General features: G+C 38.7%; 1 protein-coding gene across 4 annotated transcripts in view; it reads left to right on the top strand.

Annotated features, from left to right (window-relative positions):
- The window catches only part of ETV1 (ETS variant transcription factor 1), an 88,273-nt gene that overhangs the window by 5,921 nt on the left and 70,222 nt on the right, over positions 1–12,130 (top strand). For all 4 annotated transcript variants that reach the window (XM_016218855.2, XM_016218852.2, XM_016218856.2 and 1 more), the window contains exon 5: positions 6,052–6,105. In XM_016218855.2, the coding sequence (XP_016074341.2) occupies positions 6,052–6,105 (54 nt within the window). The remainder of the gene's footprint in view (positions 1–6,051; positions 6,106–12,130) is intronic.

The following is a 12,130-nucleotide window of genomic DNA, read 5'->3' as shown; positions in this document are numbered from 1 at the left end:
AACCACATTTCATCCTGAAGAAAATTAAAAAGGTAATGTTTCCAGTGACACAGTAGCAGTTAAAAAAAGAGAGAGGCCTATTTTGAATTTTGCTATAGCTATTTTATATTGTAATAGTAACTATGTACAATTCTTTATTGATTCTTTGTCTTTTGAAATAGATTGCTACTGACAGAAAGGCAATTTCAATTATTTGATCCCACGAAATAATGAGTTCAGATATCAATCTTGTCCACATCGTGGCCACGTCTTATTCTTAACAACCTGTTTTAAGTGGCGCTTCGGCGAATGGTGTCCTGCAATTCGTAGTTCCACGGACCCTGTTGTGTGTAGGGGACAGAAAGAGAAGGGTATAAAACTGAGTTTTAAAAGGACTTCACTCTTCTAAAGTTTGTTATTAGAGCTTACCTGCTAACACAACCAAGAGAGGAATCATACATTGCATACATGCCTAATGTAACTCCATAGCTACTTTTGAATGTTATTTTTGCTGTCAGCCCAGATGTTCTTGAGATTCCCTTTCCTCAGTCATATTAAGGGAAAAAGTCAGCATTGGTTCGCTGCCATCGGGGTAAAATCTTTCCCAGTGGTGTCGTAGTAAGTCAGGTTCCAGGCTGCCACCACGGTTGAGTCAAAGTGTTATCTCCAAGAACAACCTTTCTACACCAGAGGTCCTTATCTCATGCAGATAAGGCTCTTTTTTTCTTTTGTTTTACGCGACCTTCAAGTAATAATAGGGTTGACTTAAAAGTAGAGACGTCTCTACTTGGAAAAGTAGAGAATATTATCTCAATTCACTCCAGTGACTGATACTGTTTATATTCAAAGTCATTTATTACAGAGTTTCTTAAATAACATGTTACACACACTGTCATCCAACAGTGTTCAACAATCGTAAGGTATTTTCGTTTTTCAAAAACTATACTGTAACTTTTTAAAAAGGAACATAAATCGGATGTGTGTTTGAAAGCTTTAAAATGGCATTATTTTTATGAGGTTTACAAAAAAAAAGAATTGAAAATTTAAGCATTGGATTGCAGAAGTCTATACTATTTCTCAGAATTGAGCAAGAGTTTTTTGTTTTTTTCCGGGGGCTACTCCTCTTTGCGTTGTACCAGGAAATTCTCTAAAATGTGAAATATTTCTCCTTTGTACTTGATTAAAAGAGAGCAGGTAGAGTGATGCATTGTGTTTCTAAATATTCATTGGAATTATATAAATACCTTTCATCGAGGGTCTACTTGCAAAATAAAAATGTTTTTCAAGAATAGAATTTGGATTTGTTTTCCCAGCATAATACAGTTTTTCCAGAGGGCTGTAATAAATGTTTATGAAATATTGCTAAGCTTTTCTAGTTCAGTTACTGAAAATGTATAATTTTTTGAAGTTTATGATGTAACTTTATTCCATTTGATCTGTGTATAAACTTATAATAAAAAAATCATCATCATCATCAGACCTCTGTAGTGCTAGAGAAAATATTTGGCTAGAAACGAGCTCTGAGCTCTCCGTAAGTTTTTACGTCACTATAGGTCAGTTTAGAGTTAAGAATTGAAGCTAATTGGAGACTAAAAACAACTAAAACTTGCTCTTTTTTTTCTTTTTCTTTTAGAGCATATAGAATGTCTTTATCAAGTATTAAAAGATGTTTCTGCTATGAGAAAATACCCCCCCTTATTTGTCTGTTTGAATATGTTTATACTTCTGCATTAATTAATGCTTATACATTGGTACAATCATTTTAATATTAAAAGCGGATGTGGTATAAAAACAGGCTTAGTGGCCTCATGATTATTTTATTCCATGGCCTGAAGCCTCATTTTAGCACTGAACAGAATACCGCTACGCGAAGGTTGATTTTCTTGTTTTACTTTTACTTTAAATTTCTTTGGAGAAAGTTGTTCTTAACCCTTTGTTCAAAGTGTAATACTACAAAATCAGCAGTAATCTGTTATAATCTTAGGATACAGAAACTTTGAATAACAGGCCAGAAAAAGAAGAAAAAAAAAGGCATATTTAAAGAGCTTTTTCTCCCTCCTTCCATCCTTTCATCTTTTTCTCTTTGCCTCTTTCCTGCCTGCCTTTTTTGTGTTCTACATTTACGCATCTGTGATAAGTTACCCTACAAAGTGGGAAGGGTTAAGTATAATGCATGGAATTCATATTTTAAACTTGTCGTTTCTTTAAATGTGTACCTTAGTGGATCTGAACGGTGCTGGGGATAGAGCAGTAAACTTGTGTTTATGCTGCAAGTTCAAGTTGACTTGCTCCAGCTCTCGGGAAGGGTGTGACTTGAAAAGATTGTGGTTGGGCCACATGGCTCATGCTGGACTGTGTTTTTGTGAATGGAGGCAGAACTCCAGCTCTGCCTGCTCGTCTGGAGGAATTGCTGAGGAGATCAGCTGTCTCATTCACGGGCAGAAAGAATGACTCATACATCTTCCGCCTTGTTTGGCTCCGGGTCATTGTTACAGTGGATAGAACTGGTTTTAATTAAACATTAACCCCTTTTATACTTGACATCGGTTTCATTTGTAATTTTTCCACTTTTCTCCCTCACTTTAAGAGAAACCCTTGGGTTTCTCTTAAAATAGAAGATACCCATAAAATAAAGGGAAACTACTTAAAAATCATCCCCCCCCTCCCCGCCTTGGAAATGTTAAGAAAGTATATTAAAATGAAACTTGAGGGTTAGGGATCCTGGGACATCTGGGTCATGATCACTGTTTTCATCAGTTTCTTTATCGTGATATGTGTTGCTATGTGGAAAGAGAGAGAGAGAAACAACTTTGGCTAATAATCTAAGGAAAGCAAAGAGCTGAGAGTGCAGCTACTCTCCTTTTAAAGCCCAAGTCCTGAGACTTGATGGCAACTTGTCTATTAACGTGCAATGATCTGATAGAGCCGCTCGGGCTATTACCAATAAAATCCACACGCTTAATCTTCTTGAAAGCCTTTTATTGGCCTTTTGGTATATGCTTCCTCCTGTTCCTTCCCTGCCCTTCCCCTTCCTCTTTAATTACAGAGTGTGTGGAAACGTTTTCATTCCTCAAAGGCGATTATTCCAAGCGTAGTTTATAATAGATAGTGGTGGTGGGGGGGGAAATACACTTTTTTTTTTAGCCTGGCCTCTATTGTTAATTTTCCACTTTGCAGTTAGTATGACTTGTCACAAATTTTCAGGCAGCTATAGTTTGGGGAAGAAAGGAAACGTATGCTCCGAGTGTGGCAATACTTTGTCATATTTTCCTTGCCCAGATCCAACTTGTGTTTTTTGTTAACTGCTTTCCTTTTACTCTAACTTCAAATTAGAGGTAGACTTGAGTCTTTGTCTATTTAAGTGGCCTGCAGCTTTGGGTCTGTTGGGTTTCTGAAGATTAGCTTCTGTGACAAATGTGAGTCATGTGTTTTTTTGTTAAAATTCTGTAATACGTTGAAGCATAAGTGTGAAGTACTTATTTGGTATGTTAAAGAGTTAGAACAGAAATAGCAAATTTTATTCTTCTTAGAAATTGCTAGTATGCAGCTGTTTTCTGTAAAATTGTGAGGGATAACTTCTAGTTTCTTCTGCTCTTAGAGTTTTGCCTTTTCTTTGCATATATATCCCAACACACACCTCACATCCATCAGAGATTTCCATGCCTTTCTTGAAGTGACATATATTGTGGAGCTGCAACTTTGTCTTATGATAGTAAGGAAAGAAAAAAAAAAAAGTCTGGCCTTTAGGACATTCATACCAGCATCTTCAGTTACAAATATACTTTTGTTACTCAGCAGCTATTTTTAACTATTCCTGTAAAACGATATTACATTTTTATTAGGTTCTTGTAAATGTTGGCTTCTTAAAAGCATAATTGCTGTGGTTGATAATTTTTGCATCTCAATAGTTATGTCTGTTTAGCTGTTAATTTAGAAGGAAAACCAAAACATGTGGATATGATGGAAAAAATATGTGGGATTTGATTCTGTCTACCTGCTGTTATTTATTAAATAGGTATTAAAAACATTTTTGTAATTTTTTGGTGTGGAGACTTATTTTAAAGGGTACTCCTCCAGTTATAATTTGTGAGTCTATGTGGAAACTCAAGCTCACTGCAATGCAAGAAAAATGTTGATAGCTAAGAAAATGCTAATATACAAATTTTAGCTGTTCATTTTCTCCATGTCCAATAGAATTCATTAGAAGTAAAGGTATTAAACTTGCGTGGTAATGATTGAAGCAGTTTTATTGTGAGTGAAATGGGAAAAAATGAGTGGGTGGTGGAAAGAAGAAAATAACATTTCTTGAGTATTTGGCATTTTCTGGCATTTTATTTAGAATACTTTATTTAATCCTCACAGAGAATCTCTATTATCACTATTAAACTGATGAGTAAAAATGGAGTTCACTGAGGTTAAATAATGTTACGCAGTTTACATAGCTAGCAAGTCATAGATTCTATTTGGAGTTTGCATGACTTTAGTTAGTTAAGTATCAGATATTAGTGGAATAGGAAGATAATATACTTCTTCAAATACAGGCTGAAGAAGCAGGCATCAGTCATCATTTGGAAAACGTTCTTAATTTGTTTGGTTTCATTTTGTGGCAGAGAATGGGACTTGTTTTTAATAAGCTTAAGTATTAGTGTACAGAAGAAGTTTTTAGAAAATGGATGTCAGACTGCTGATATTTTGATAATAGGCAACATTATCATTGGTTCTGTTCTTAATAATATAACATAAATTTTATTTAGCCAAATAATTCTGTTTTAAAAAATATTATTAAATAAGCTGGTAAAAAGAACCTTTAATTAGTATGTTGTAATCCTTTTTTATTAGAATTTTTAAATATAGAATTTCTTTTTATGTACAGTTTTTCTTAATTGAATTAGCAACCCAAAACTTTTTTTAACAGAGACTGATTATTTTAATAATCATTTCCCCCGTACAGAATAGGCTCTTTCTAAAAAATCAATTGACATCTGTTTAAATATGACTTGATTGGATAAAAAGTTTCAGTATTACATAATATTAGTAAAGTAATACTAGCTAATCAGATGCCAGCTAAACTTAATTAGGGTGATCACTCATCATGCTTTTACCAAATTAAAAGTAACCTAACTTCTGTTTTATGTAGTTTGTATATGTGTGAGTGTACCCATTTGTGTGCATGTGAGAACTTGTTTTTGTGATACTCTGTCGAATTGGAACAGGTTATTTCGATGTCTAAATCGACCATGATGAAAATAGTGTAAAATTGAAAACGTTTACTTGTGTTTTGATTGTTGCCAAATGCATCAAGTCCTTACTATTCCATAATTTTTTCCTCACTAAAAATAGGGAAGTCATTTGACATTAGGACTGATGAAATAGTGATACTCTTTTTGTTACTGCTAAATAGTGACCAGGAAAATATTTTGCACTTAAAGATGGAGTTTATTTGTTTTATTATCACCATAATCATTGAATTATATAACATTTTATAACAGATGACCAAAATTAGTGACAAGAATTTAAGAGACTTTGTTGCATATTTTGGCCAAAGTTAGGGCAAACATTTTAAATTATGGGAGTCTAATTTGCAGTAGATGAAACTTACCAAAATCAGACATTTCTAGAAAGCAGAGAAATGTGTGTAATAATTGCACGTTATTGGAAAGAATTATGTGGTTACTTTAAATGGGCTGCTTAAGCACTGGCAGTGGGTAAATTGGAAAAACTTTTACTTTAAACGTATGCCTTTTACCTGCAAAAAAACACTGCAGGTAATAGAAATGCTATGGCTTCCTTTATTTTGAACGTGTCTTTTCTACCGGCAGGTGAAATCCAGAGGGACTGCCACCATTATATTTCTGACATACATGTTTTCTAGTTGACATCAGTGATCTCTTCTGCCTCCCCTCCAAAGTATTGCTGTCAATACCATTTCAAATAGAAACTCATTGGCAAATAATAGTACATTTTATCTCAGCCTAAAAATATCTGACATGGAAGAAAGATCTTACTTGACATTCCTTATGTCTTGGCAGCTTTTCTCTTAATTTTTTTTTCAATTTTTTTTTTTTCCTTCAGCTCAGGTACCTGACAATGATGAGCAGTTTGTGCCAGACTATCAGGCTGAAAGTTGTAAGTATAGTTTGACTCATCACTTAATTTTTCTCTGTCTTCCTTCCTTCCTTCCTTCTTTCATTCTTTCTCTTTGGTTTGTTTCCACTTCCAGTGTCTGTTCTTGCATTGTGTCAATGCCTTTTTAGCTTGCATTCACCAGGTGATTTTATTTGTCACCTTGGGACACCATTAGAAGTAGAATCCCTGTATGATTTGAACAGAGCTCCAAACAGTAGCTAAGGAAAATTGATTTAATTAAAAGATGGTCCTGTTCCCTGTGTTTGGTCAGTATCCTTGGAGAAGAAACGGAGGGGGGGAGATCCATCAATGTGCAAGTGGTTACTTCCAGTTTCTCGGGATGTTCACAAGGAAAAGTCTGGATGCTGATGGGAGACAGTCAGTAGTTAAAGTCCGTATGAAATTATTACTATGTAACTTATAAAAATTCTGGGCCAGGCATTCATTGGCTTATTGTTTTTTTTGCATTCATGAATGAACTTTTGCCTGCGTTGATTTAAGTTTTAGCCTTGTTTTCTGTCCCTGGTTGCAGTAACAGAAATGGAAGCAGCCATTGCCTTTTCTTAGGATTCCTTCAGTGTTTCTTTCCTTAAGTCTTGCTGCCAGGCCTGAATGTCAGAGAATGCGTGAGGAGTGATTCTTGGTTCCTCTCCCTCCTAATAATTGCAGAGTGAGCATTTGGCCTGTGCTGCAAACATGGTTACCTGGGGGGGGGAGAGGGGGGAGTGATTATTTCTGATATTTATGCTTTGCTGTTCTGCAGGCTATTGACCTGAGGTGCAAATAGTAAAGAAAAGGGTATAAATTCCATCTTGATTATGAAACTGATCGAATACATTGTTGCTCTGTTAGCACCATTTTTAAAGCTCTAACTTGTTTCATTTTCCTAGACCACTGACATTTTCACAAGGGGCGGTATCACCTTGCAACTTATCAAACCCATATTTCACACCTAATATCATAAATCTAACACAAATACCTAAGTTACTTCAAGGACCAGATGTTTGTGAGCATTGTTTTCAACTCTTATGTTTGGTATCTTCAATGTCCTGTGTGTCAAGACTTGTAAGAGGTTTCTTCCAGAGTCTCTCGCATTTTAAATGCTTTAGGTCAGCTTCACTAAAAATAGTTTTTCCTTTCGTGGTAACATACACATAACAGAAAATTTGCCATTTTAACGATTTTTAAATGTGCAGTTAAGTGGCACTCACATTGTTGTGCAAACATCAATACTACCCATCTCTAGAACTTTCTCATGACCCCATAGTGAAGCTCTGTAGCACTTACTAAAAAATGACTCCTCGCTCCCCCCCAACCCTGCCCCCAGCCCCTGGTAACTGCTGTTCTATCAGCTTGATTTTTGATATGAGCAGAGAATTGTGTGTTGCTTGATGTCTGAATATAATTATTAGATATTCGATTTCAAGAAACCTATACAGCAATGATTTAGACCTTAATTAGAGACTCTTAGAAACTCCCAGAAGGATGATAGCTAAGGATAGCTGAGGGCTAGGCAAGGCCTCCCCTTCATTAAAGTGTGGGAAGGGAATGGTCATATTTCCAACATTTCCCTTCCTGTGGGGTTCTGAGTTCTTTCTAAAAGCTAAACCTGTCATCTGAGTGGGAGCATTCATCTCATTGAGTCATTTTACATCTGAAAAATTGGTAATGATTCCAACACTATGCCAAATGCCAGGGTAAAATAACTACCTTAAAGTTGTTCTTTTTTAACTCCTTTTCTAAATTGACCACTTTTTAGTTTTCCCTGTTCACTATTTTGTCTCCTTGAACTCTCTGCTCTTGGTCACAGTGGTATGATTTCCCCCCCCTTTCTCTTTTTACTCCTCTGATTCCTCCCTCTCACTCCACTCGCCTTCCTTGCCTTCTCTTTCCTGGGGTTCTGTCCCCAAACTGTTCCGCTTATCTCACGTGTGTTAACGGCAGCACAGTCCCCTAGAACTTTCTGTGATGATGGGAGAACCTGTATCTGTCCCATTCCGTACAGTAGCCGCTGACCGCAGTGGCCATGGAGTGCATGAAATGTGGCTAATGGGACTGCAGTGCATTTTTAAATGTGATCATCTTGACTTTATATAGACACACGTGGCTATTGGCTACTGTAGTGGCCAGCGCAGTTCTGCGTAGCTGTGTCTCCTGCACTGTGATCTCTGGCCGGGGTCTCCACTCTGCCCGGTCTACTGGCCTTCTGCCCCGGTCCACCACGGGGTCCTCGTGCAGGTGGAAGGACACAGCCTCTCAGCCCTCAGCTGGGTGTTGGCATGAAACAGCCTTTACACAGCAACCCCCATCTTCAGTGTGCTCAGCCTTCAGTGTGCACAGCCTTCAGTGTGCTCAGCCTTCAGTGTACACAGCCTTCAGTGTGCTCAGCCTTCAGTGTGCTCAGCCTTCAGTGTACACAGCCTTCAGTGTACACAGCCTTCAGTGTGCTCAGCCTTCAGTGTGCTCAGCCTTCAGTGTACACAGCCTTCAGTGTGCTCAGCCTTCAGTGTGCTCAGCCTTCAGTGTACACAGCCTTCAGTGTGCTCAGCCTTCAGTGCGCACAGCCTTCAGTGCGCTCAGCCTTCAGTGCGCTCAGCCTTCAGTGCGCTCAGCCTTCAGTGCGCTCAGCCTTCAGTGCGCTCAGCCTTCAGTGTACACAGCCTTCAGTGTGCTCAGCCTTCAGTGTGCTCAGCCTTCAGTGTACACAGCCTTCAGTGTGCTCAGCCTTCAGTGTGCTCAGCCTTCAGTGTGCTCAGCCTTCAGTGTACACAGCCTTCAGTGTGCTCAGCCTTCAGTGTGCTCAGCCTTCAGTGTGCTCAGCCTTCAGTGTGCTCAGCCTTCAGTGTACACAGCCTTCAGTGTGCTCAGCCTTCAGTGTACACAGCCTTCAGTGTGCTCAGCCTTCAGTGTGCTCAGCCTTCAGTGTACACAGCCTTCAGTGTGCTCAGCCTTCAGTGTGCTCAGCCTTCAGTGTGCTCAGCCTTCAGTGTGCTCAGCCTTCAGTGTGCTGGCCCACAGACCGGTCACACTCGGCAAGGCCAGTGTTGAGATCATTCCTTTCCCTGACCAGCAGCATCTCCTACTTCTGTTGCCTTTCTAAGCTGATGACATCGCCCCCCACGATGGAAACCTTTGATTGCTCCCCAGTCCTCCCAGTTCTTTACCATTACCCTTAAATGGCTTACCAAGTTGTCGGTTCTACCTTTTAAAATTACCCTGATTTCATGCCCTTCCCTGTTCACTGCCTTAGTTCACACCCACATTCTGCCTCGACGGAGCTTGTGAACCGGCCTTTCCAGGGGCGTCCTTGCCTTCAGCTTCCCCCCCCTCCCGTCCACTCTCTGCAGAGGCATCAACCGTCTGACTTTGCTACTTCTCTCCCGAGACGTCCTTCAGGACAGAGCCCTAATTCTTGGTTCTATAAGCTAAGCCCCGATGCCGTCTCAGCTTCAACTCCGGCCGGCCTGGCACCCATCCCTCCCTGTTGTCTGGGGGGGAGCCCATGGAGCCTTTCAGCTCTTCACACACAGTCAACTCTTTGCCTTTTCGCCTGTTCATTTCGCTTTAACAGGTTTTGCCTTCGCTTTGCAGCCGGGTGAACCTCCTACTCCAGACTCAGTTTAGACTTCATCTCATTGAAATCTTTCTCGGCCTTTTCTTTGCCACCCTTACCCTGCAGAGCTAGGCTCGAACCCCTAGTCTCTCGTGTTTGTTACATCATAATGTCTTAGATACTCGTCTTCCTCCAAGAGGGCTGTGGATGCCCAAGGGTTGGGAGCCTGCCACATGCAGCATGTCCTGCTTGTTCTAGAGGCACAAGAAGTAAAATTCTCATCATCATCATGGTCAGCTCCTTAGAGCTTATTTTCATCTAGGTATTTTGAAAGTCCTAATTCCCTCCTTAAGATAGAAACATATGATCGTGCCTTAAAGCAATTCATTTAGTCTCATTCTGGGGGGGGGGGGGGAATAGGCCGAAACCGTGAATGGTTAACCAAACATTTTCAGAATGCTGAAGTTTTATTTCCTTCAATTCGTGAGTATTTACGGTTTCACAAATATGGCTCTGGGACTTGTGAATAAAACACGTAAATTGAAAGGAAACTTACAAACAAAGGCGAAAAGAGATCTGGAAGAGTCTAATAAAAAGAAGGTACAGGTGAGCTTTATTTCAAGTTTTCGCTGGCATAAAGGGCTGTTGTTCCGACGGTAGTGGCCAGCTCGTTTCAGTCTTCATTCCGGACGGAACCAGCGGGAAATGGTTTAAAAAGAGGAGTAGGGTGTATGGATTAGATTCTAAGGAGGATTTCTGGATGGAGAAGGTTATCGAATATTGGAACTGAAAGCTTATATTGTCTCCGAAGTGCCCTTTACAAGTGTGTGCTTCTCGGCTGTCTGGGAGTAGCTTAGTGGCGCAGAGGGATCCTGTCTCTAGGAATAGAAAGAACCTCCCTTCGCCCTGGGTGGCCCGTCTATAAAGTCTATGGGGCTCTCTTTTCAAACGTGAATAATCAGATTTCCTTACGTGCCGCAATCAAATAAAATGCTTCTGTTTTTGCTTTTATTGCTTTAGCCCTTTGGTAAATGTAGGTTAGGAGGGTGAACTGCTAAATTCTGCTCAACACCGGATTATGGAACATACATTTGATTGTAACAGGGATAAATCCTTGTAGGAGAGTAGAGGACAGAGCAGTCAGAGATTGTGAAAGTGAGATCAAGCCGTAACAGTTGGGTACTTTCGAAAAACATTCTCGAGCATTCTTTATTTTTGTTTAAAAAAATATATCACTTGTAAAACTAGAATCTTAAGGATGTACACTGTAGCTTACTAACAGACACTTAAAAACAGATGAAAACAAACAAATAAGCAAACAACTCCCTATAAGTGCATCCTAGGATACGTGTGAAGGCTAAGAGAAACAAACGGGCTCTAGCAAATTGTTTCTTACAAACAAACCTTTTCAGAACTCAGACACTCTGCTAAGAAAAAAAAAAAAAAAAAAAGAATTGCTTTAGGACGTGCTTTAGTCTACAGGAAGCAGAACTCTCTTCAGACAAGAGAATTTAAAAAGTATTTGGAACCTAGGTGAGCCTTATTTTTCCAAAGTAGATACAAATTTATATACAAACTGAATTTTTCTAAATCTTGTTTTTAATGAAATACATCAATAAGGTTATGTTTTAAATGATATACTTTAAATTTAGTTATAGGACTACTGTTTTTAAGTCGACCACCTCTTATTTCTTCACTACAAAATTAGGTGTTACTATGTTTCTAACTAGTTTGTTTCCATTTGTACCTTTCGGTGTTTGCAGTGATTCACATGATAGTTGATGCTCACATTTACACAGTGCATCCTGCCAGGACAGTCCCCGGGCAGAGCCAGGGTTTTGCAAAACACCCAGCAGGATAGATCTTTGTAACTTTTCTCCTTTCTCTTACAATTGAGAAAGAACACTGGAATGTACATCAAGGAGAATATGTCATTAAGCTAATAATAACCTTAACTCTGATATATTTATAAAGTTAGTTATAAAAAAGTTTGCAAATTTCTATACTTGAACTGAAATTTGTAATAATACAATCCTAGCGATCCATCTGAAAATAATTAAGACAAATTGGTGCGTGGGGACTCAACTGTTTAAAGCACTATTACACAGTGACACTTTGTTCAAGTAAATAAGTCATTGCTATGCTTCATTTTTTTAGGCATGCAGTTTTTAAAAAAGAATAGTATTTTGGGTCTTTTTAAACAACGAAGTGGGGAAAAATATGCTAAGCTACTGTTACAACTTTGCTCTTTAAAAAGCTGAAATCAGACAGTTCTTTGCAGACCCTGACTGAATGATTTCTTTTATATTAACATGGACTTGCCCCAGAGAGAAAAGTTCTACATCTGATCTGGGTTTCCTAGTTTTCTGCCTTTCTACTAAACTACATTATTGCACTCTGTTCCTTTCTGCACATATGAGTACTTTTTATAAGTTTACTTTTCAATACTAATTTAGAAACCTTTCTTGCCTG

The sequence above is a fragment of the Miniopterus natalensis genome, chromosome 10, assembly GCF_054644295.1.
Source record: "Miniopterus natalensis isolate mMinNat1 chromosome 10, mMinNat1.hap1, whole genome shotgun sequence".
NCBI lineage: Eukaryota > Metazoa > Chordata > Mammalia > Chiroptera > Miniopteridae > Miniopterus > Miniopterus natalensis.
This window is presented reverse-complemented; position numbering and strand designations above follow the sequence as displayed.